Source organism: Camponotus vicinus, unplaced genomic scaffold (genome assembly GCF_025532165.1).
Source record: "Camponotus vicinus isolate PSW18456_S1 unplaced genomic scaffold, iyCamVici1.0 SCAF_1, whole genome shotgun sequence".
Classification (NCBI taxonomy): Eukaryota; Metazoa; Arthropoda; class Insecta; order Hymenoptera; family Formicidae; genus Camponotus; species Camponotus vicinus.
This window is the reverse complement of record NW_028141945.1, coordinates 4258355-4280668: the sequence shown is the minus strand read 5'-3', so window position 1 is coordinate 4280668 and position 22314 is coordinate 4258355. Positions and strand designations below refer to the sequence as shown.

At 31.3% G+C, this 22314-nt stretch overlaps 2 protein-coding genes across 14 annotated transcripts in view; both read left to right on the top strand.

The window, feature by feature from the left end:
• Positions 1-8511, top strand: part of LOC145968447 (uncharacterized) — a 117550-nt gene extending 109039 nt beyond the window's left edge. For 11 of the 12 annotated variants that reach the window (XM_083093932.1, XM_083093924.1, XM_083093915.1 and 8 more), the window contains 4 exons: positions 821-985; positions 1163-1211; positions 1544-1802; positions 1899-8511. In XM_083093932.1, coding sequence (XP_082950058.1) covers positions 821-985; positions 1163-1211; positions 1544-1802; positions 1899-2499 — 1074 coding nt within the window. In that variant the 3' untranslated portion in view covers positions 2500-8511. The remainder of the gene's footprint in view (positions 1-820; positions 986-1162; positions 1212-1543; positions 1803-1898) is intronic. The other variant, XM_083093977.1, reaches the window with a different exon arrangement.
• Positions 8512-11413: 2902 nt separating this feature from the next.
• Positions 11414-19989, top strand: Nanos (RNA-binding protein nanos). Of its 2 annotated transcripts, none has more exons than XM_083094003.1 (4): positions 11414-11702; positions 14260-14479; positions 15118-15264; positions 15843-19987. In XM_083094003.1, the coding sequence occupies exons 1-4, from the start codon at positions 11585-11587 to the stop codon at positions 15850-15852; spliced, it is 495 nt and encodes a 164-aa protein (XP_082950129.1). In that variant the 5' UTR covers positions 11414-11584; the 3' UTR covers positions 15853-19987. The 2 variants fall into 2 exon arrangements, with proteins under 2 accessions (XP_082950129.1, XP_082950136.1); XM_083094010.1 differs by having other exon boundaries at positions 11582-11702; positions 15780-19989.
• The last annotated feature ends 2325 nt before the right edge of the window (positions 19990-22314 follow it).

Sequence of the window (22314 nt, the reverse complement as noted above, 5' to 3'; positions counted from 1 at the left end):
GAATTTTTTCTTCAAACTTTTATGCGCGTATTTCAATTGACAAAAACTTTTGTTGGTTCTCTCTTCTTTTAAATAAAAGAATATATCGATCAGTATAAAAATGTCACGAGAAATAAAACATTGACATCCTCTTTTATATTGTCTCGTCACAATTTATTTAAAATAATATAATAATAATAATCTCATTTATAATTTACACGTAGATTTAATTATTTGTTTTATTATTTTTATATTTATGTTTAATTTTGATCTTTATTTCCATTTATAATTGACCGATATTCTAAGAATTACATCGCGAATTAAAATCTTAAAAGTCTTAGTTTATAAAACTCAATTAAAATGCATTATCGCATTCGATATTTAGAAATCTTAGGCTTCTCGGGTTTGTTATATTTAGATATTCGTGCATCATATGTTAAATAATTCAAAACTACCATTTTATTGATTGTTTGTGAAACGTATAAATTGCCCATTTTGTCTTTTAATTTAGACTTTATTTTTTTACACAAAACAGGCGACGTGTGTTGTCAGATAAATTTCTGTATCATGTTACACGAATCATTTTACATCTATAATGTTTGTCCGATAAAAATTCCTAAAAACCAGAAATACTAAAGCATTAATAAAGTTTAGTTTTGATTCAAAAACGCGATTGAATATACATAATGCACGTTTAAAAATAAAAAAGAAATAAAAAATTTATCGCTGCAATATCATTTCGTTGTAACGGCACCGAGCCTTACGCATGCGAAATACTTGAGATAAGCAGATTTACGGGTTGACCCTTGTCGTGAATGTAGAAATTGGAAAATTTTGTTAGACTCGCAGCGGCGGGTATTACACATACGCGGGGATACCCACGCACGACTCTAATGTGTCACGTCGAACCTTTTCCCAGGAGGAAATGATGAGCGAGGGCGGCGACCATGAGAGTTGGGACGACGAGATGATGATGAACGAGAATAACGAAACGCCAGTGCCGGTGGTAAGGCCAATTAGATATGATTCTCCTTTTCTTCTTTACTTGGATACACGCGCATAATTAAATCAGGCAATCATCAAGAGAGGTCTCGTTCTACTTTTTTTCCAACTGATTAGATTATTCTATTCACGTAAATATTCTATTCAATGAATTTAACGATGTTTTTTATCCTTTTTTTAGATATCCTACATGTCCAAGGATGATAGTACATCTGATCAAGAAAAGAAAGGTACATAATTTTTGTGCTCGTATTTTTTAGCAAGTAGCGTAATTTTTTTCTATAATTGATTGGAAGCTTTGTCTAGTGTAGACATAAAAAAGCCTGTTTTTAAACAGGTTTAACATATATGACTTACTATTTCTGCAATTTCTTGAATAAAAATCCAATAAGAGAATTTATTTTTTTAGGGATTCAAGATAGCGATCTCTCTTTTTCTATACAAATATAAATTCTATCGAATCTTTTAAGAGAAAATTGTTTTGACTTTCTTGATATTATCATATTATACATCATCATTCATTTTGTCGGTTTCGCGGTTAAACAAATATTTGTTATTGCAGCGCCTAGCACTCCATCAAACTCCAACGCCTCGAATCTGTCGATTCCCGAGCAATTCCGGGACGTGGTAAAAATGAACGATTATCTGACAACGGGACGCCGACAAGAGTTCTGGGAAGAACCGTTCACGCGACGTGTTATGGACGCCATCAAAAGCAAAGAATTAGAGATGAAGACTGCCGCCGAGATCCTCGGTGTCTCCTATGGCACTCTCTACGGCAGATACCGCGACAGTTATGGCTGCCTTAAACATCCATACAGGTAATAGACGCGTAGATGAAAATCAAATTATAAAATAAAGGAAGAAATAACATTTTCACAAAGAATCGCGATAATAACGCAGAGTCAATCTTTTAGAGTAAGGGATTTCTGGTCTGAACCGGGCCCCGCTGAAGTGTTAGCGAAACTGCGGCGGAAGGAGATTACCTTGTTCCGAGCTGCCGAGTTGCTCAATGTGACCGTCCATACGCTCGCGACATACTTGTCGACCCTGCAAGGTCCAGACAGGATCTCGTTGGCCGGTGATCTGGCATCCGGCGGTAACATCGACGGTGGCAGCGGCAACAACGCGACGACGATGGAGTCGGCGACGACGGAAAACAATGAATCCGTCAACGACATACTGCAGAAGATCAACGCAAACGCGGCGACCGCGGCAACGTTGACCGCAACTACGACGTCGATTAAACGCGAGGGTGGCGGTTATATCGAGGTAATGTCGACAACAGTGCCGAAGGCCGCGACGTCCATGCTGGAGAACAATCCGGACATCACGATCGTCAAGTCAGAGAACACGCCGCGCAAACGCGATTACGCGAAGATGCCCAACGCGGAAAATAACAATGCGAAGCTGATGAGCGGTGGTGCCGTCAGTGAGGTCAGTCAACAGCAGCAACAACAACAGCCGCAGAAACTCGCTGATCCGTTGTCATTGAATAACGATAACAGCAAACCCTAACTATTCAGACCATATCTAATACCCACGACAAATCACCATCATCACCATCACCCCCGCAGTGCAGCGCCGAACAATGCCAACTACAGATCCGACCTGCAGTGCCCGCGCAGTTTCTATTCCAACATGTTTACGCGTTTTCTCACGAATTTTCATTTGAAATAGATAGGAAGGAACACCGCTGCTCCGCGCAATGATGCCAGAATGGATACGCCGGCAACTGAGAGAAAGAGAAGTAAAGAAGATGATGCATACGAACGAAAACCGTGTATGTGTGAGCTCGGCGAGTCATCTTCGCTCGTGTGCGTCACCTTCTCCACTTCCTCTTCTCTCAGTTACCAGCATATTCATTCCTGCATCACTGGCTCCGCGCACGTCCGATTTAAAAAAATAATAGCTTTAGACAATCTCGCGTGTAATCAATTGCGATTGACTGATGGGAAGTCATGACTGACGTTGGAATGTAAGAACAAATTTCAAATCTCATTTGGCGATTTACAAGGAAACCTCGCGAACTGGAAAATTCTGATAAAATTTTAATAAAACATATATATATATATATATATATATAGAAAACATATATATATAAAACTTATATATATATATATAAAACATATATATATAGAGAAGGGAGGGGGAAGGGGGAGAATAAATAAATAAATGAATTTAGAAATTTTGTTGCGACCCAAAAAAAAAACGATTATAAGAAATGAAACTATCCCTATGTAAAGCTTTTTGAGACTGAAAATTTTTAAATTTGTCTATTCTCGCTTTCGACATATATATAAAGTTTCATTATAATCAGAGTTTTTCAGTTCACGAAATTCCCTTGTTAGAATAAATAAGAAAGAAATGCCATCGAAAGTATCATAAAAATTTCGATAAAACGGTAAGCGCACACTTCGTCATGCCTTTGAATCGATTTCCACGGACATGATCATGGCCCTATCATGTATTTTCCATGTGCATAAAAAATATTATATTGTAAAATATACTTTTAAATAATTAACACTCAATAACGCGAATTGATGCAAAATTTTTCCTTCCATTTTATCTTCAATAAATCAGTTTACTTTGATCACACACATCGGTAGCGCGCGTGCAATCTTGGCCTTCGTGAGGAAAAAAAATAAAGAAACAAAAGAAAAGCGTATAATAAAAAGTTCAATCGAAGTTCCTTTTGAATAACGATGTAGAGTGTATTATCGCAAACAAAGAATGCCTAGACTATTTTCTGCCGTATGTGTCTGTATGGTAGCACGTAAAGAGCGACAATATATTCACCACAAGTAGATCCATCATAGTATAATACACATCTCCTAGAGAGCAAAAAGGAAAGATAAAACAGAGTGTGACAGTCCTTCAACATAGATATGTTCCTCGTGCGATTTATCTGTCAGAATCGTGTTGGGAGCACATTTCTTTTAATATTAATTATTACGAACATGAAAATTTAAATCATAATGCGTATACTATTGGAAGAAGTGTCTATTCGCGCGATATGGAAGAAGATACACAAAGAGATTCTCTCTTCAGAGAAGAGGCGATTGTAGATAGTATTCTCAGCCGACGATATTTGTATTTAGAAAAGTATTTAGAGAGAGCGAGAGAGAAAGAGAGAGAGAAAATCGTCGCTTCGTTAGACTGTACGTGCCCAATAGTAAATCGTTTATGATTTAAATAAATTTTCGCAATGAGCCTTAAACGTTAGAGTACCGGTCTCTCTATGTTGATTTGCCGAGGATTTATTTACGTACACCATCGGATTTTTTGGAAGACGATCTAGATCAATTAGGCAGAAAAACTTGAGTTTTAAGAAGGCGCGATTAACATAAAGACATTTGCAGTTAGCGGCGATTTTCGCGCGTTATATGAAAATTCAGAAAATAAATCGCAGCAGCTGCCTTGTTTTTTTTAATAGTATTCAGAATATGATTGTCTATTTACACGTATACAATTTTATTTTGTTTCTCTTTTATACCAGTATGTAACGCTGCATAGCACGTTTTAGAAACAATGTTTATTATGTTTATTATGTGTATTAAATGTTTTCTTTGTTTTTTTACCAGCGGGAATATTTTTAGTGGTTTTTATTTGGATAATAAATATCGACCGATATCAAAGATAATTCAGCAATCGATTGAAATAAATACAAAATATAAACGTCCATTGTAAATATCGGTGCAATATGCAGAGAAGATATCTAAAAATTAATATTATTTAACGTGAAAGAGAGAGAGAGAGAGAGAGAGAGAGAGAGAGAGAGAGAGAGAGAGAGAAGTGTCCGAGCACTATTTTAAAAAGAAAAAAAAAAGGGAAGATTTTCCTGTTTTGTGCAATCACGGTCGGTAAATTATTGTAAAAAATAACGCGGGAGAACGATATTGATATGACAAATGGCATTGTCAACGATGGCTAAGCGCACTATGATAATGCCGCATGGTATCATCGTTCTCCCTATTTATTAATACGATCCCTATATGAATCCCTATATGAATACGATTCCGGTTTATTTTATTTTGATCCTAAGCAATTCGTAAACGCGGTGTTTATGTTAAGTTAGATAAACAAATGGGAAGCTATGCAGAGACTACCGCGCGCTATATATATATATATATATATATATATATATATATATATATATATAAATATAAATATATACATATACAATAATTGTACTCTACGAGATATTGACTGGAAATGAGTATTCCTTGAAATTCGCTGAAAATAAAACTAAGTAAGAACTAGTAGTATAATAGAGGTATTTCTGGATGATATTTTTCGATGATATAAGACTTAGTTGCATTGGAGAGGAGATTTATTCTCGCGGTGGGTACTTGTAAAGTAATCCAAATAGAGTAATCTGTACGTGGTACAGATGAAAGAAGGAAATAACGTTTCTTTTCGTCGTCGGAAATTTTAATATGACGAATAGAAAAAATGGATAAAAAGGGACTATATATCGCGAGACGTGTAAATATAACGGTGTATAATATATAATACAACAGTGACGTGCATTCCTTATATGCGAATGCAAAAAAAATGTATGTATCTCTCTCTTTCTAAACGAATCCCGAAGTCGACTGATTATTAAAATAAAACAAAAAAATAAAAAGAAAAGGCATAGTGATAAGTACATTGAGATTCTCAATTAAGTATGAGGCGCATTCGGACATGAAATATACATACGAGCATACACACGCACATACACATACACACTTGCTATTCTGTATTTTACGACAGAATATATTTCCAACAGACGCGTTGATAACTTATGTGACGAATAAAAAAAATTATATATTTAACATGAAATAATTTTAGACATTGGAAGAGTTAAAGTCTTTCGATTACTTTACGAGTGCTCCGGACCGATTATTTTTATCATACATAAATGTATAATTTTATCATGCAATAACGATTACGATAATTTTATTCGTAACTTCTTAAATGACAAGAGATAAAAAAAGAAAAAAAAAAAAAGATCTGTTCATTCTCATCGTTTAATTTAATACTTTTCTCATTGTACTTCTCTCTCATCAAAACTTTGTATTAAGTGAAGGAGTAACTTTCTCCCTTTTCTCTCTTCTATATATTTTTTTCTTTTTTAAATAAAATAAGACTAAGACATACCAAATGAAAAATGTAAAGGTGAATTATTAGGTTAGTATCTATCGCATATCAAGAAAGCAAAAAAATACATGCGCTGGTACACACTGTATTTGCCTATGGCGTCCAGATATATTTATACCTGGGACGCGCGAGACCACTTTTACTCTAGCGAGAGTATACGACTAGAAGTATTAATATTTAATAATGATAATTTACACACACACATATATATACATATACATGTGTACACACACACACACACACACACACACACACACACACACACACACACACACACACACACACACATGTATATTATGTATGTATGTATGTATGTATGTATGTATGTATGTATGTATGTATGTATGTATGTATGTATGTATAAATATTGATATCCGAATGGATGGTCATGTTTTTGAAAATTATTCTTGAGCGACAGAACAAATAAGGAATATTTTTAAATCTTTTTGGAGATATTTTAATTTTATTAACTTTAGTATTATTATTTATGTTTTGTTATATTATTATATGTTATATGAAGCCTTATAAATTTATTATTTATCAAATTATATAAATTTATTATATAAATTAATATTAATAATAATATTAATGTTATTAATGTATATTATTATGTATATATAATATTATATAATAATCTAATGTATACAAAATTTTCTCCCTTGACATTTGCTATGAATTTTCATTGAAGTAGAAAATATATCGGTTTTCCGATGAAAAATGAACTCACTTTTTAGGTATCATTATATAAATTATATGTTATGTAAAATCGTATGTTCAAAGACTGATGGCCATTCATTTGGAGATTCTTGTTTCATAAGCACGCATAGAGTGTGGAAATGGTTTTTTTTCCAAAAAGAATGAAAGGGAGAGTGCGTGCGAGTCAGTGTAGAGTGCGTGACCGCGCGATCACATTGTGCGAGATGACAGGACAAGACTATTATTATATTAGCCTATTGGCGAACGATGCGCCTGGAATGTGTGCCCTGGAACGTCGCGTACCATGAGACTAAAAAAAAATCGATATATCATAATTATGTGTCGTTTGATATAAACGAGTATAGTAACGAATATAGTATGTATCATCGTTTTATACACAATCTAATTAAAAGATATCTCAACGTACACTATGTACATTCCTAGTATACACACACACACACACACACACACACACATAGAGTGTCCCAGACCACCCGTACATTCCTTTTAAAATGAAAATAAATGGCTTTTATAAAAAATCGTGAACAATTTTTAAGTAAATCGGGTACGCTCTATCAAATGGTGATATTTTCAACTTTCATCACAGTTACTTTCAAGGTCAATTTTAAGATTAACAGAGGCACTTTTAGAAAAAACGTTTGATACAAAAGTTTCTTATTTTTTCACGTACAATTCGAATCTATAATAAAAAGTACCATGTTCCTCTAAAAAAAATTCAACTTGCGATCCGTATTTCCGGTCGGAATCAAAAGTTGAAAATATCACCATTTAATAGAGCGTACCCGATTTACTTAAAAATTGTTCGCGATTTTTGATAAAAGCCATTTATTTTCATTTTAAAAGGGGTGTACGGGTGGACTGGGATACCCTGTATATATATATATATATATATATATATATATATATATATATATATATATATATAAATTACACACACACACACGTTCTTCACTGTCATACACGTTGCATTACACGCGCATAAAGAGAAGAGGACGCATGGACCTATTATACATGTATACATATGTATATATATATGTATATGTATGTATGTATGTATATTTATATATATAAAAACATATATATAAATATATTTATAATTATAGCTATTCCAAAAAAACGGACCACCGCGATATCGACGTTTGCGAATGATCATTAAATTAATGCAAAAGAAATCCATCGACGATACTTATGTGCGCATTAATTATCATCGGCATCATTCATTATCGTCATAATCATCGGTAATAACGTCATGTCAGAGCGTATTTCGCGTTGAATAATACGCCTGGTTATACGGAGTGTCTCATGTATAAACGCACGAACAGCGAAATCTATCGATCTGTCTGCATAAATAATATTTCTAATAAACACACACATTCATACACACACATACACTTAAACGCAATAGAGAGAGAAAGAGAGAGAAAAAAAAGAGAGAACAAAATATATAAATATAGTTTTACAAGATGGCTTCGCCAGCCACCCCCTTTAGTTTTATACCTGAGACACAGAAAAGGCTGAAAAGCGATTAGCCGATAATACTAAATGAACCTTGAGATATCCTAATGTAAAGTACATTCTTTCACCGATGAACGGACATTGTACACATAAATACATAGCACGACATTTGCAAAAACAAATACACACATCTTGTCGAGCTCATTTATATAACTCTCAAGACTTTGTACCAATTTCTCTTTATTTAGTTGGACATTTCGAAATTGGAGAACGCGATAGCGGATCGAGCCGACGTCGCGCTCTAAAACACGAAATGTCAGTCTCTTAGCCAAAGTTAGAATTTGCGTTTTTTTTTTATCTCTTAGTACCTTTTCTTTCTTGTCGTTTCCTGACCCTCCCATTTTTTTCTTCTATCCCTCTACACAAGTTATACATACATACATACATACATATACATATACATATATATATATATACAGGGTGACCCATTTTAACTTAGGCAGCCAAATAACTCGAAAAATAAGCAAGATAGAGAAAAATGTTTTAGACAAAAGTTGTATGGTTTCGAGGGGGCCATAAGATGGTATCATTGGTTTGACCTTGAAGAGTCATTTGAAGGTCACGTGAAGGTCACTTCAATTTTTTTAAATGGAATACCCTATATATTTTTGTACATTCTTGTAGCTTATTTCGAGAGCTTTCCAAAACACTATAATTAAGTACCTTTCCGTTAAGTACTTTTTGAGTTATGATGCTTGAAATAATTTCTTAATTTTACATAAACCGTAAAATATCTTGTAAAATATTCATTTTTCGATTATCTTACCTTAATACTTTTATGTACAAAATAATGAGAGGAATCAATTGGTGTAAAGAAAACACATAGTTGTTTTTAAGAAAAAATATGGAATTGTTAATTGCAAATTACATATTTTTTCTTCGAAACAACTATGTGTTTTCTTTACACCAATTGATTCCTCTCATTATTTTGTACATAAAACTATTAAGGTAAGGTAATCGAAAAATGAATATTTTACAAGATATTTTACGGTTTATGTAAAATTAAGAAATTATTTCAAGCCTCATAACTCAAAAAGTACTTAACGAAAATGTACTTAATTATAGTGTTTTGGAAAGCTCTCGAGATGAGCTACAAGAATGTACAAAAATATATAGAATGTTCCATTTAAAAAAATTGAAGTGACCTTCACGTGACCTTCAAATGACTCTTCAAGGTCAAACCAATGATACCATCTTATGGCCCCCTCGAAACCATACAACTTTTGTCTAAAACATTTTTCTCTATCTTGCTTATTTTTCGAGTTATTTGGCTGCCTAAGTTAAAATGGGTCACCCTGTATATATATATATATATATATATATATATATATATATATATATATATACACATATATGTGTGTGTGTATGTATGTATTTATATTTGACACTTTTTTATCATGAGTGCTATTAATTTTAATTATAATTTCTCTAAAGTATATATAGATATGTATACTTATCTTTAATAATCGTGGTAATTCTTAAACTTAGAAGAACAATATATTTAGCGGCTATAGAGATTGAAGTATACATACATAAAAGTGAAGTATATATATACATATATACATATATATATATATATATATATATATATATATATATATATATATATTGATAAAATAATTAAGATCGCAAATTAGAAATTGGGATCGAGCGCATGTAATGTGCCGTAAGGACAACAATCGGTATATTTACCGTAAGAAATATTAAAGTCTGGTGTGTTATAGACACCACATACACTCGTACATATACATATAAGCAGCCTTGTATAGCCGAACGGTATTCGAGGGGCTGTTATCTCGCGAAGAATATTCATTGATTGAACAAAAGACGAAGATCAGTAAGTGTAAATGTTTGTAAACAAATTATGAAACATTATTTGTTCAGTGCCTACATATTTACACAGTAATAATAAAGATGAAGATTAGTGAAAAATCACTTGAATCTTTTTAATTTCAACTCCTTTCTTTCTTCGATATAGCTTTGTTGAAAATTAAAAAAAAATCTATAAATAAGTTTTTGATGAAAAAAAATTTATATCCTTATATAATATATATATTTTATAAATGTTCACACAAACGTGTGCAACTTAAGAATAATTGATGTGATTACACGGTATAATGATTTAGTGTTTTATATATATTTAGCATAAATATATTCGAGTTTTGTTCATTAAGAAAAATAATGTAATGTATCTTTCATAATGTATCTATTATCTTCGAAAAAGCAGAACATTAGTTTTGATTATCACGTTGTTTCTTATCGTTGCATTTTACGCGGAAGCATAAAAGCATCTAAATTTAAGTCCTTCCCCTGTCTCTCCTTATTCACTAACTTCTTTCTCTGGATGTATTATTCTAAGGATATAGTATCACATATTGATAACGCCTAACGAGATACAAATAAATGAAAACGTATCAAACAGAAATAAACGTATTTATAATCGCGATAATCTATGAGTCACCTCTTTTCATCTTTCATTTTACAATCGGGCAATGGCAAGATTGGCTAGCCAATAAAATAAAAATAAATTTGTACGTTAATTTAAAATGGAAAATCTCGTTCCTATTTAAAAAATAAAATATAGACACGCGTTATCTTATTGCGTAAAATCCTGCAAATCACTCTCGTACTCGATCGATGCAAAACATGATTAAATAATAATATTGAAAGATATCGAGATATCGTAAGCTGTGTGTTATAAAATGTATTTCGTCGGAGATTGTAAAAGTGAGGACGAAATGTTCACGTGCTCGTTTAGTGTCAAAGATCGCTTGATCATCATCGTCGCGTGCCAACCCACCTGGTACGCATTTTCGTCGGCGTCTTCTCTTTCCAGGAAACGCCGAAACGCTTTTATCGCGGCGAGGTCACGTAATAAACAAAACGACGAATCGGCAGTTTTGATTTGTAGCACTTTGTCTCTTTTTTCTTCGCCGCAACATTTTCCAACGTCTCGAGCCTGTCGCTGATACGTCGAACACGAGAGAAGAGTCCCACTCCCACCACTCGACTATGAGTAGGGGCACTCGACTCGAGGCCTCGAGGCTCGAGCTCGAGTCCCTTTCTCAGTCTTATCGGTATCGGTATCAGTGGTAGACGGAGAGTCACCAACGTCGGTTGATATATTTTGCTCGCCTCGCCGAAGCTATCCATCCGCAAGAAATACCAAGTTCCTTAAAGTTCGCGTAATAGAATCGGCTACGAAAGCGTAGCATATTAACGGATCATGTGCGTCATGTTGCCAATGCTGCAGGAAAATTCTTTATTCCCGTTTAATCCCAGTTTGGACGAAGAGATAAAGCGGCTGTTCGACATCGCCATAAGCAAGAGGCCACAGCCGAATGGTATGTTGTATCTTATTATTGTTGATCTCTGTATTATTTATATATAAATATCTAGAGTTACTGAAAATCTGTGCTACTTATAACGGGATTTTAGGAACGTTTATAATCTTATAAATTTTTCATTCTCGCCTGAGAAAGTCGATTTTAGTAATTCTTCTTGTTATGACTATTTAAAAGTTATATATTCAATCTATCTGTAATCTACTTATTAGCTAATTGCTAATTAATAATTCTACATAGTAGATGTTTTCTTTTACATTTTGTACTTTTTTTGTGTAAGAAAGAAAACAACACTCCAACGCATTTATTATATCTCAGGTATACTTTTAGACTTTTTTTTTAAGAAAACTTAAAAAGAAAGAATAAACTGTGAATGTATATGTAATTATTTTTATGGTATTTTATGACTGACCGGAAAACAAATTTCGAAGAAATACCCTTATATAACTTGAGAAAACTTTTAAATTTTTATAACGTTTGGCTGTGCATTGAGGATCTTTTTTTTTTTATTTTTTCCTTGCATCTTTTTGTAGTTATGCGTTAAGAATTTACGAAGGACATATGTGTTTTTCTTTTTTTAATTCTATTTACTATAGTTGGCATCTTTTTCTTCGCTTAAAACTTATATCTTATATAATTATTTTATTTTAAATATTATAGATAAGAATATAATCTCGAATCGAAAATTTTTTAAAGTTTCTGGAGATTTTAATGCGATACATAGACAACATCGGTAACAAATTTAACGATATAAAAAATTAGAAATTAAATTTAAATTTGTCTTGTGCGGCAAAATAATTTAGGATTTGCAGTGTAATAATAAATGTGAAATAGTTAATTTGTACCTTTTTACCGCTGGTTAAAATATTTGTTACCTCACTCCAATGTCATGTGTCATTTATGATTCATCATCAACTTAACAATCGCATTAAATTTTGATGTGTCAGTGGTTTTTGTTTAAATAGGCATTTATACTATCAAACTTGTCTCGACAGAAAGTCGCTAATACATAAATAAGAAACCTATAAAGATTTATAAGGATTTTATTTGACAAAACAATTTCTCTCAAAAAGAAAATTTAAATTAATAAAAAAATGACGTGGAAATCAAAATCTTTATTTTTTCCATATAAAATATATCTTTAATTGTATATATATGTTTCTTAATAGCTGATGTCGAAATGAATTCCACGATAAAAGAACACAAAGCTGTCGTAGATCATTTAAGCTTAAAAAAAAGCAACATGTTATTAATTTCCAAAATAAAGTCTTGTATAATATTGAAAAATAAATTTTATTATATTTTTGTTTTCCTAGAAGAATATTATTCGGCTAACAGTTATATGTGATTTTGAATGCACATAAGCATATATTAGCTTTCATATTATTATGTCTCTACTTCCAAATACTTATTAAGTCCATTTTTAGTCTATTGACTGGCTTTTAATCTATTAAAGAATTTATTTTGCCAGAATTTTTCCATGACTTTTTACTCTGGAACTAAAGAAACCCTGTTTTTTTGCAGCTGCGTGTATTCCTTTATTTGTGATCGTCGTCGCGACACACGGATTACAGTTACGCCGATCGTAATCTCTTATCGCATCTCGCGCGCATGCATCTTTTGTGACAGCGATCGCCGGTACTCTTTGTGAAAACGGCCCGGCCGGCACCGGCGAGTTTTTATTTCACCGAGACGATGAGACAAAAGTTTGATTGAGATTGTGCGCAAAGATGTGTTTATCTTTCGATACCGATCCCCAGTGACGTCGACGGATTCGTCGACGAATATTGTGCCCGGTAACACTTACAATTTAGAAACGTTCGGCTTGAGAAATGCCGTGCGTGTTTACAAATCAACGGGCGCTATCGAATTACACTCGCTTCTGCCTGCATCGTAGAAAACAGCTCGAGACTCTGCTGTTCCGAAACAAGGGACAGGATAAAAGACGCGTTTGTTTTCTTTTTTTTCTTTATAAGCTAGTCATCTCTCGTCGTATGTCGCATTCGTTTATTAAGATCCTTGATCTAACGCGGTTATATCGAGGGCGATTATAATTTGTGATATATATATTTATTTATATTTTTGTTCAAACTTTTAACATTTTATTCAGGATTCTCTTTCTTCTGTCGCCTTAAATTTAAAAAAACACTCGAAAAAAATCAAAATAGATCTTGCGCGTAATAGACGTAAAACAGACATATTTTGTACACTGATATTGTTATAAATCATTTTTTGTTATAGAAATAGCTGTGACAAATATTAAAAAAAACAAATTTCTATGATAATGATAATATGCTTATGCGAAAGTTTCTTTTAATTCTGGAGAAATGTTGATCTAAGAAACTCGAATAAAATAGAAAAGATTTTAGGATAGCATTATCAATATTTTAGGATGCTTTCAATATTTAATATGTTGTTATCAGAATAAAGAATATGTCTCATTTAATGAGAGATATTTTTTGTGAGGAAAAAATTTATAGTTTATACTTCTTGTTTTTATTTACATCTAATAATTGGTCTTTTTCTTATTTTATAATTTTTTTGATCTTTATTACAGTTGAGGAAGTGATGGAAGAATTTCGACATAATGGCCGTGACTACGAGTATTGTCCAGACCACGAAGACGTAACGAAACAGAGTATACCGCGACGAAAGAAGAACAAAAAACCCTTACCAACGGAATGCGTCTTTTGTAGAAATAATGGGGAAGAAGAGGCATACTATCGAAAACATCTGCTAAAGGATATCGATGGACGTGTCATATGTCCCGTTCTTAGGTATATATAGTTTAACAAATGCTCAAATGCCGAATAGTTTGAATTTTCAATTCAAATGTTGAAATGCATAAAGCTTTTGTTTTTCTTTCGGAAAGCACATCCCACATATATCGCATAAAGGCACAGAAACCAAGCATTTTTTGATTGATTGGTAAAAGGTAAAATGTTTATTATTGATAAGATGTAAAAAGAAAGAAAATTATGTTGCCCCTTTTTTCGTTTTTTAAACTTAATGTATATAAGCATGATTATTTAAGTCCAGATTTAAATCTAATGAATGAACTTTACCCTTTGTTTTTATTGAGACGAGAATGAGAACGATTTTCACTCTTGATCTTTCGCAAGTGATCATTGTCACTCCTACATATATCTCTCAAATTTGTTTCGAGTATATTCCTAATACGACAAGACTTTTTTTCGACGAGTTTTAAGAATAGAAGATAAATTTTATTGTTTCTAGTACTTTTTGTTCACGAACTTTTAAATTGAAATGGATTTCATGTAAATGGTAAAACATATATTTAGTATTTGTTTACAGTGCTATTTGGTGTTTTCAACCAAAAATAATTTTTCAGCATAATATGTTTGAAAATTATCATTTTTTTCTTTATGTAAAAACTAAAATTTTTGATCAACAGAGCTTATACATGTCCGATTTGCGGCGCAAGCGGCGATATAGCACATACAGTTAAATATTGTCCAAAGGGTCCTTACAATCCCTGGGGAATGAGCATGCCGAATACTTTCAAGTTACTGAGGAACTCTGCGGGAAAACGTCGCAGCAAGTAAGACATATGACATTTTCTATGCGGGCGATGGAACATTTTCTTATTTTTAGATAACCTATATTTATATTATAGATAATTAGACTTTCAGGACTTTATAGAAATTGATCTCTGCAGATTAATACCATAATTCTTAATATTCTGATATAAATTGTAAATAGATAATAATGAACATAGAAAATGTTCCAATAAATTAAAAAAATTGTAATAATTTATTAAGTTAAAAATGATAATTTCATCCAAAATAATCTCTTTTGTTTTTTATAAAATTTCCAAATAATAATATTGCGTTTGTATTTTGACTTCATATATTAAAAAGAAGAGAGCTATAAAAAGTATTACATTTAGAAAAAATGGTGTGTGGAAATTCATGAATGTACGTACTTATGTATGAGAGAGAATACCTCGTGTCACTTTTACATATAAACTTCATTTTACAGTCCTAATTTATTATTAAACATCATGATTTTTAAATAAAAAATAAAAAAAGAGGATAATTTTTTTTTATTTCGTAGTTCCATCGCCCAAGCTTGAAATATCTCACGAACAATACTTTCTAAGCGCGAGATTTTCAATAGGAAGGAATAAGAAGCGGGCGTTCTTTGAGTACACATCAACTGCTAACAGAGGCTATCCTCGCATATGTCCAAATGACATCGAATTCTTAAGATAATCTATAGATTTTTAGATTTCTCTTTTATATACTTTTGTACCTAACATTTACATTCGTCTGTACAGACGAGTATTGACACTCGACATGATCTCGCATCCTCACGAATACGCTGAAACATCAAATCTAAATCGAGATCGAGACGTGACTTTAGTTAGTTTTGCGTCACCCTTCCGCATTCTTTCTGTATATTTATATAATTTATACTATCTCTCTCGCATTCTTCCTATTTGTAATATAATTCATTCCATATCATAATTCATAATAGAGTGATAAAAAACTGCTCTGATAAAATTTCGGTTTAGAAGAAAATTTACGCGTATTTCGAGAATCGCGCGATCGGACAGATTCAGCAACATACCTAACATCAATTTTGCAATGCGTCATGATTTTAAGATTAAACGCAATTTTTTTTACATGCGCGCAATATATTTTGGCGGTGACTTCTTAGGCAGTAGAGATATTTAAAATTCAACGTGACTCAACAATATGTCATCGACGAACAAATACACCGATATTTTGTTAAGATGTTAATATCCTTAAGGAAAATGTGTATATTGCCTGTTGATCTATCGATAACATATAAGTCACATTGAAAGAATCGTGTAAGCACAAAAGAAGCTAATTGCTTTTTAAATGATTACAATGCTTTTTAAATGAGTTTATTTCGATATATCTCTACCCGACTTACTTTTGTGATGACTTCTTAAGCAGTTAGATTTATAATGAGATTATACATTCCAAAGATCTTCTATACAGATATTTGAAGAATTCATAAGAAGAATACAATAAATTCATAATTTGTAAAATTTTAGATACGACTTCGTCGTATTTGAAGTAAATATTACAAATTATGTAGATATATTCTTATGTATTGTATGACTCTTTTTCTGAATCTGTCATTTATATTTTAATGTGCTATAAATGCGTGCCATATATTTCTACTGCTCTTCTTGCCAATACGAACAAATCAATATGATGTCAATATAATTAGAGTGACCTATAAAAAATATGTTAGATATTTTGGACGTATATAAAGATATCACGAAATTTCTGAAGTTTTTCCTTCAATTTTGGAATTTGACATTTTCGAGCGCGTTTCATTGAATTATGGATTCATCTAAAAAAAAAGAGATTGTATGCAAAATGCAACATGATGGCTTAGCTTCAATATATTTGGACGAGAATTTTATATACGATTTGTTAATTGCACGCGTTCAAGTAAGAACATTCATCTCGAGTTCGAGTTCGAAATGATGAGAATAATGTGATTTTTTAAAGAAAGTTCTTATAGTTTTGTTGAAATATTTCATTATTATATATTTATCATAGTACATTAGCCTCTCAACACTCGATTAATTTTCAAAATATTATTCATTATTTGTTTCTTCCCTTTTTTTTCAATTAAACGTTGTGATGATAACATGTGCCTTGTGAGATATTAAGTTTTTATAATTTTACGATATAGGTTGATGAGACACATAACATAGTTTAATACGTAGTATAAAGATGAAAAATAACTATTATATAAGCGCATTTCATATGCATTTTTACGACATTTGGAATGTACATTTCGAAAAGTCTTATCGACCGACATCGATTGTTTTGAATAGGTAATAAGAAAGTGATCGATGCTCTTCTACGAGCATCGCATGAGCAATGATATTAATTTAGATATCTTGTAGTATTACAAGATGTATATTTTATGTGCTTATAAATTACCATCGTAATGTTTATGTTTTTATACGTGTGCGAAAGCGTGTCCTTATGTGACATCAAAAATTTGTAGCAATAGTCTATAATAATTGTAAAAAATAATTTTCCCTCAAAAGTTATCTTACATGTTTAAATATACTTCCGTGATTATTTTATTTATTTTGCTTTATCAATTAGTACAAAACGATCTGTTCTCAATTCTATGTATTGTATGTTTTATTGCCATATCTAGAGAATATTTGGAACTGTTGTAACTGTCACAGTCTCGCTACGATCTTGTCAAGGCCATCGAAACAAAAGCTGTTATTTCTTTGTGTTTATATGTTAGGTTTTTGCTTCGAAGGTTTTGATAATTCGTAGAAGGCGTATGCTTTTTTTGCAGTGTTGACGCTTCTTTCAGATATTTCTCAAAAATTCACAAAAGGACACGCTTTCATATTTTCTCGGCATATATACATATTGATAAGCTTTATAAAATAATTAAAAAGAAATGATATTTGTTGAGTTTTAACAATTTAAAAATTTTCCCGTGATTGAAAAATAAAGAAATCGACTATTGTGTATCTTTTTACCGCATCAACAAATATAATAAATCTGTACATTTATTTTCTATTTAATATATAAATATACATATAATCTCTGTTGTAATATTCCTATGTATATATCTTTTCATTTCTTTTTAATAATTTTAAAAAGTTTTTCAATATATGTATACGAATTATATGAGAAATTTTCGCGAGAAAAATGTCAATTTTTCTTTGATATTTTTTTTATAACTCTGTTATAAGATAAAAATTTGAGTTATCGTTACAGCTTAATACTTAATATTGAAATTTAAGTTCGAAGCTTTCCTATTTTTTGTTATTCATACAGTAAAATATCAAAGATATGGAATACATAAGATACAGAATATATATATGTACATATACGTACATATATAGTAAATTGAATTAATTCAGCGCTGTATGCGTCAGCTTTATTCCACCAAGTAAAGCAATCAATAATTAGTTAACGATTTAATAGATTACATCACGAAATAATTAAAAGTTATTATTTACAAAGTTATGATTCTCAAGACATTTCAATCCTTGAAATACAATTCATCTTTGAAAGAATTCTATTAATCAACTTTAATAATATAGCATTAAAAATTTTATTCGCATAAACCGAATATTTTGAAGAATATACAACAATTATATACATATATATATATATATATATATATATATATATATATATATATATATATATATATATTTGAAAAGGGTAATTTTTCACAGCATTATATGTCACTTTTTTGATAAGTTTTTTTTTCAGGGATTGAAATGTTTTAAAGATTTAATATCAGCTAGAAAAGAAAAAGAAATAGGATAAAGCACTCGAAATTATGAAGGACGGTGCAATAAATACTTCCAGTTTTGTTTTTTGCCGAGAATTAAAGTGTATAAGAATTGTTTATACTAGAAATTACGACATTACGAATTTGTTCCTATTAGAAATTAATATAATATAGCATACATAAGTATTATATTTCTAAAATTTTTGAGTGTATATAAAAGCACACATTTGTAATTTTTACTTATAAGGCATACTATTTAATAGTGCGAATAAATCCTTACTTTTGTAAGATATGATGCGCCCTTGTACCTTACGGCATACATTGCCAAAGCTTAGAATTATATGCGCAATTTCTATATGCCGTGCCACAACATACCGACTGATTCAGAGAGCGCGAGATGACTTTATAGTAATCTGAAACCGTGCAACGGCATTCTCGTAATTAATAGCAGCAGCAGGTGATAACGATTAAGGCACCAAGTAAGAAATAAATTTCATATGCATAGGCAGGAGAAATAGGCAGAAAAACTTCACAATACCAGGTTCACAATCATTTAACGTCCAGTTGCACATTTTACAGAATTGTACAAATAATTATTTTGTCGCCTTTGATGTTAATCGAGGCTCCTCCGATTAAACGTTTTTGCTTACGAGCACATAACCCAGATGATTACACACCAAAACCACGAATTTTCTGGTTGGTATGATGAAGCCTTTTGGATTTTTATTTTTTTGTATCACCGTATTAAATTTCCAATTGTTTGGAATGAATCTTGTGCATTCTGGACGTGCTTTTTTATAGTCGTTTGTATTTTAAGTCTTGCGCATATTATAATTGCCATTCTGATTGTATTAAGGATAATTATTATTTCTTTATTAATATGTATTATTTAAGTATTTGTACAAAATTGTATTATGCTCAATAATGAATTATAGAGAATATATATGCATTTGTGTGAATAAATGAAAATTTATTTACCTTTTGTCATATTTAATTGCCTAACTCTGACCTAACAGCCCTACTTGCTGGTTTACACAGCAGAAACTCGCAATAAAGAAATTTGGGGAACCTTAATTGAGAATCCGCTATAATAAGGAATTTAAGAAGCCTTAACTAGGAATTTGTGATAAATTTAGGGAGCTCTAGCTGCGCAACATATCTTCTGGCCCCATTTATTCTGACTCGATTTCGAGAGATTCAAGCCAGGAGAATAACTCCTATTGCCGATTTATTGTTCGATAATAAGACGACTAATAGTTTGTTTACAATCGTACAATATTGCGATCGTTCTTTAGACGCGCATGTCATTTAGAGAGTCGTCAGAAATCACATAATATGTACTGTTACGCATGTATAGAATATAATCAGCATGCATCTTAACTCTCGGTTGGCGGACTATTAAAAATCTATATCTTTAAAATTGTTTTAAAGCTCGTATATAGTGGAAATAAATATATGTCTATCATAAAATTGCAACAAAAATATCTTTATTTTAGAAATATTTTTCTTTCTACGTTAATTTTTATTTTGATACACACAATTAATATATTTCTCTTTATAAAAATTTAAAAATATAAAATTACAATTTATTCTTTTTATAAAAGTTTAAAAATATAAATTTGTAATTTAGTATAAAATTTTATTTTAGAAATATAGAATATAAATACATATAAAAGAAATATTTTTATTATTAAAATTGATTAAAATTCGTACATGCGTTCCGCTGTCCGAGAGTTAAAAGCAACGGATTTATCTATTGTACATGCACTTACAAATCTATTGTTTCAAAATAAAAGTTCATCACTCACCGGCACCGGCTGATGCGCAATAGCGGAGTTGACATTAGAAGAGCTACGTTGTCTATAACATATAAATATAAGATTCAAATTATAATAGCAGCGTAAATAATTAATATTTTAAGAAATTATTATTGTACGTATTGTATGTATTGTATTGAATTTTATATTCGATGCGTACAATTATAAGTAAGTATATATAATATGAATAATTTTATAAATAAGTTAACTTTTAAGTAGAAACTTTTATAGAAAGACTTTATAAGAATTTTCCTAATTTCTTTTTATTTAAATCATTCAAATAAATGAATCAAATTAATACGTGTACGCAATTTATATATAATAATTAATATAAATATAATAATATCATCAGGTTGCTCCGCCGATGCAGGATGTCCCCCCTCGTCCTCTCAGATCATCAAGATTGTGCGTCGATCTATAATACATATGAATAAAAGGATCCAAATTATAGCGTTCATAATAATTAATATTTTGAAAAATTATTATTGTACATTGAATTTTATATTCCATGCACGTAATAATAAGCAGATTAATAAAATAATTCTACACATTTTTGTGAAACAAAAACATTAATAATTTTCTAATAACTTTATATAAAAGCTTCTACAAAATTAGTTTTTGTAAAAATCTCATCCTTTTCTCTCTTATTTAAATCATATAAGTAAAAAATTAAATTACGCGATTAATTGCTCAATTTAAATTGCGCGTATGCAATTATAAATTATAATACATATTTAATATAGAATTACAAATAAATAAATTATTTACCAGAGGTTGCTTTGCCGGCGCCCGATGCCTCTCCTAAGCCTCCTCCTCCTCTCACAATCAGTCTTATGTTAGACGCGCGATACTTTTATCGGCACTCCCGCATTCACGTGCGATATTTTTATCGCTATTTCCGCACTTTTACGCGCGATACTTTATCGGCTCTCCCGCACTATTTCGGCACGATCAAAAATTTTCTATTTGGTCGCGCGATGTATATTGTATATATATTTAACGCATGAAATGCGCGTGCCACATATGAGCCATTATGCGACTCGTGGCAATGCTGTGCAAATGGGTACTTCCCATGGGGGCTTCCTCTTCAGGCTCCTTAACCCTTAGACTACCAACGGGACACATGTGTCCCATGAAAGAGAATACAGGCACCATGCATGATTAAATTCTACAAAGCCTACCTAATGTATAAACAATGAAAAAAATATCAAATTAAAAAGAAAAAAAAATGGTAGTCTAAGGGTTAAGATTTATCCTAAATAAAAAAATTTAAGATAAATCTCAAGGCACTATCCAAGTACTGAGCCACCCCACCACGTCAAGGTGTACCCATGGGGGGTCGTGTTGTATAAATTTATAATATAATATAATTAAATATAATATAAGTATAATATAATATAATTTGTAAGACAGAAGAAGAGAAAAATTTATATATAATTTTATATAATTGATGTGTGGAATTTATTATATTATTCAATAATTTAATAATGTAATTTAATAATGTAATC

Coding starts and splice junctions, on each gene's coding strand:
- Nanos (XM_083094010.1), top strand. CDS start 11,585: ATGTGCGTCATGTTGCCAATGCTGCAGGAAAATTCTTTATTCCCGTTT. Junction 11,703..14,259: donor CAAGAGGCCACAGCCGAATG/GTATGTTGTATC, acceptor TCTTTATTACAG/TTGAGGAAGTGATGGAAGAA. Junction 14,480..15,117: donor GTCATATGTCCCGTTCTTAG/GTATATATAGTT, acceptor TTTGATCAACAG/AGCTTATACATGTCCGATTT.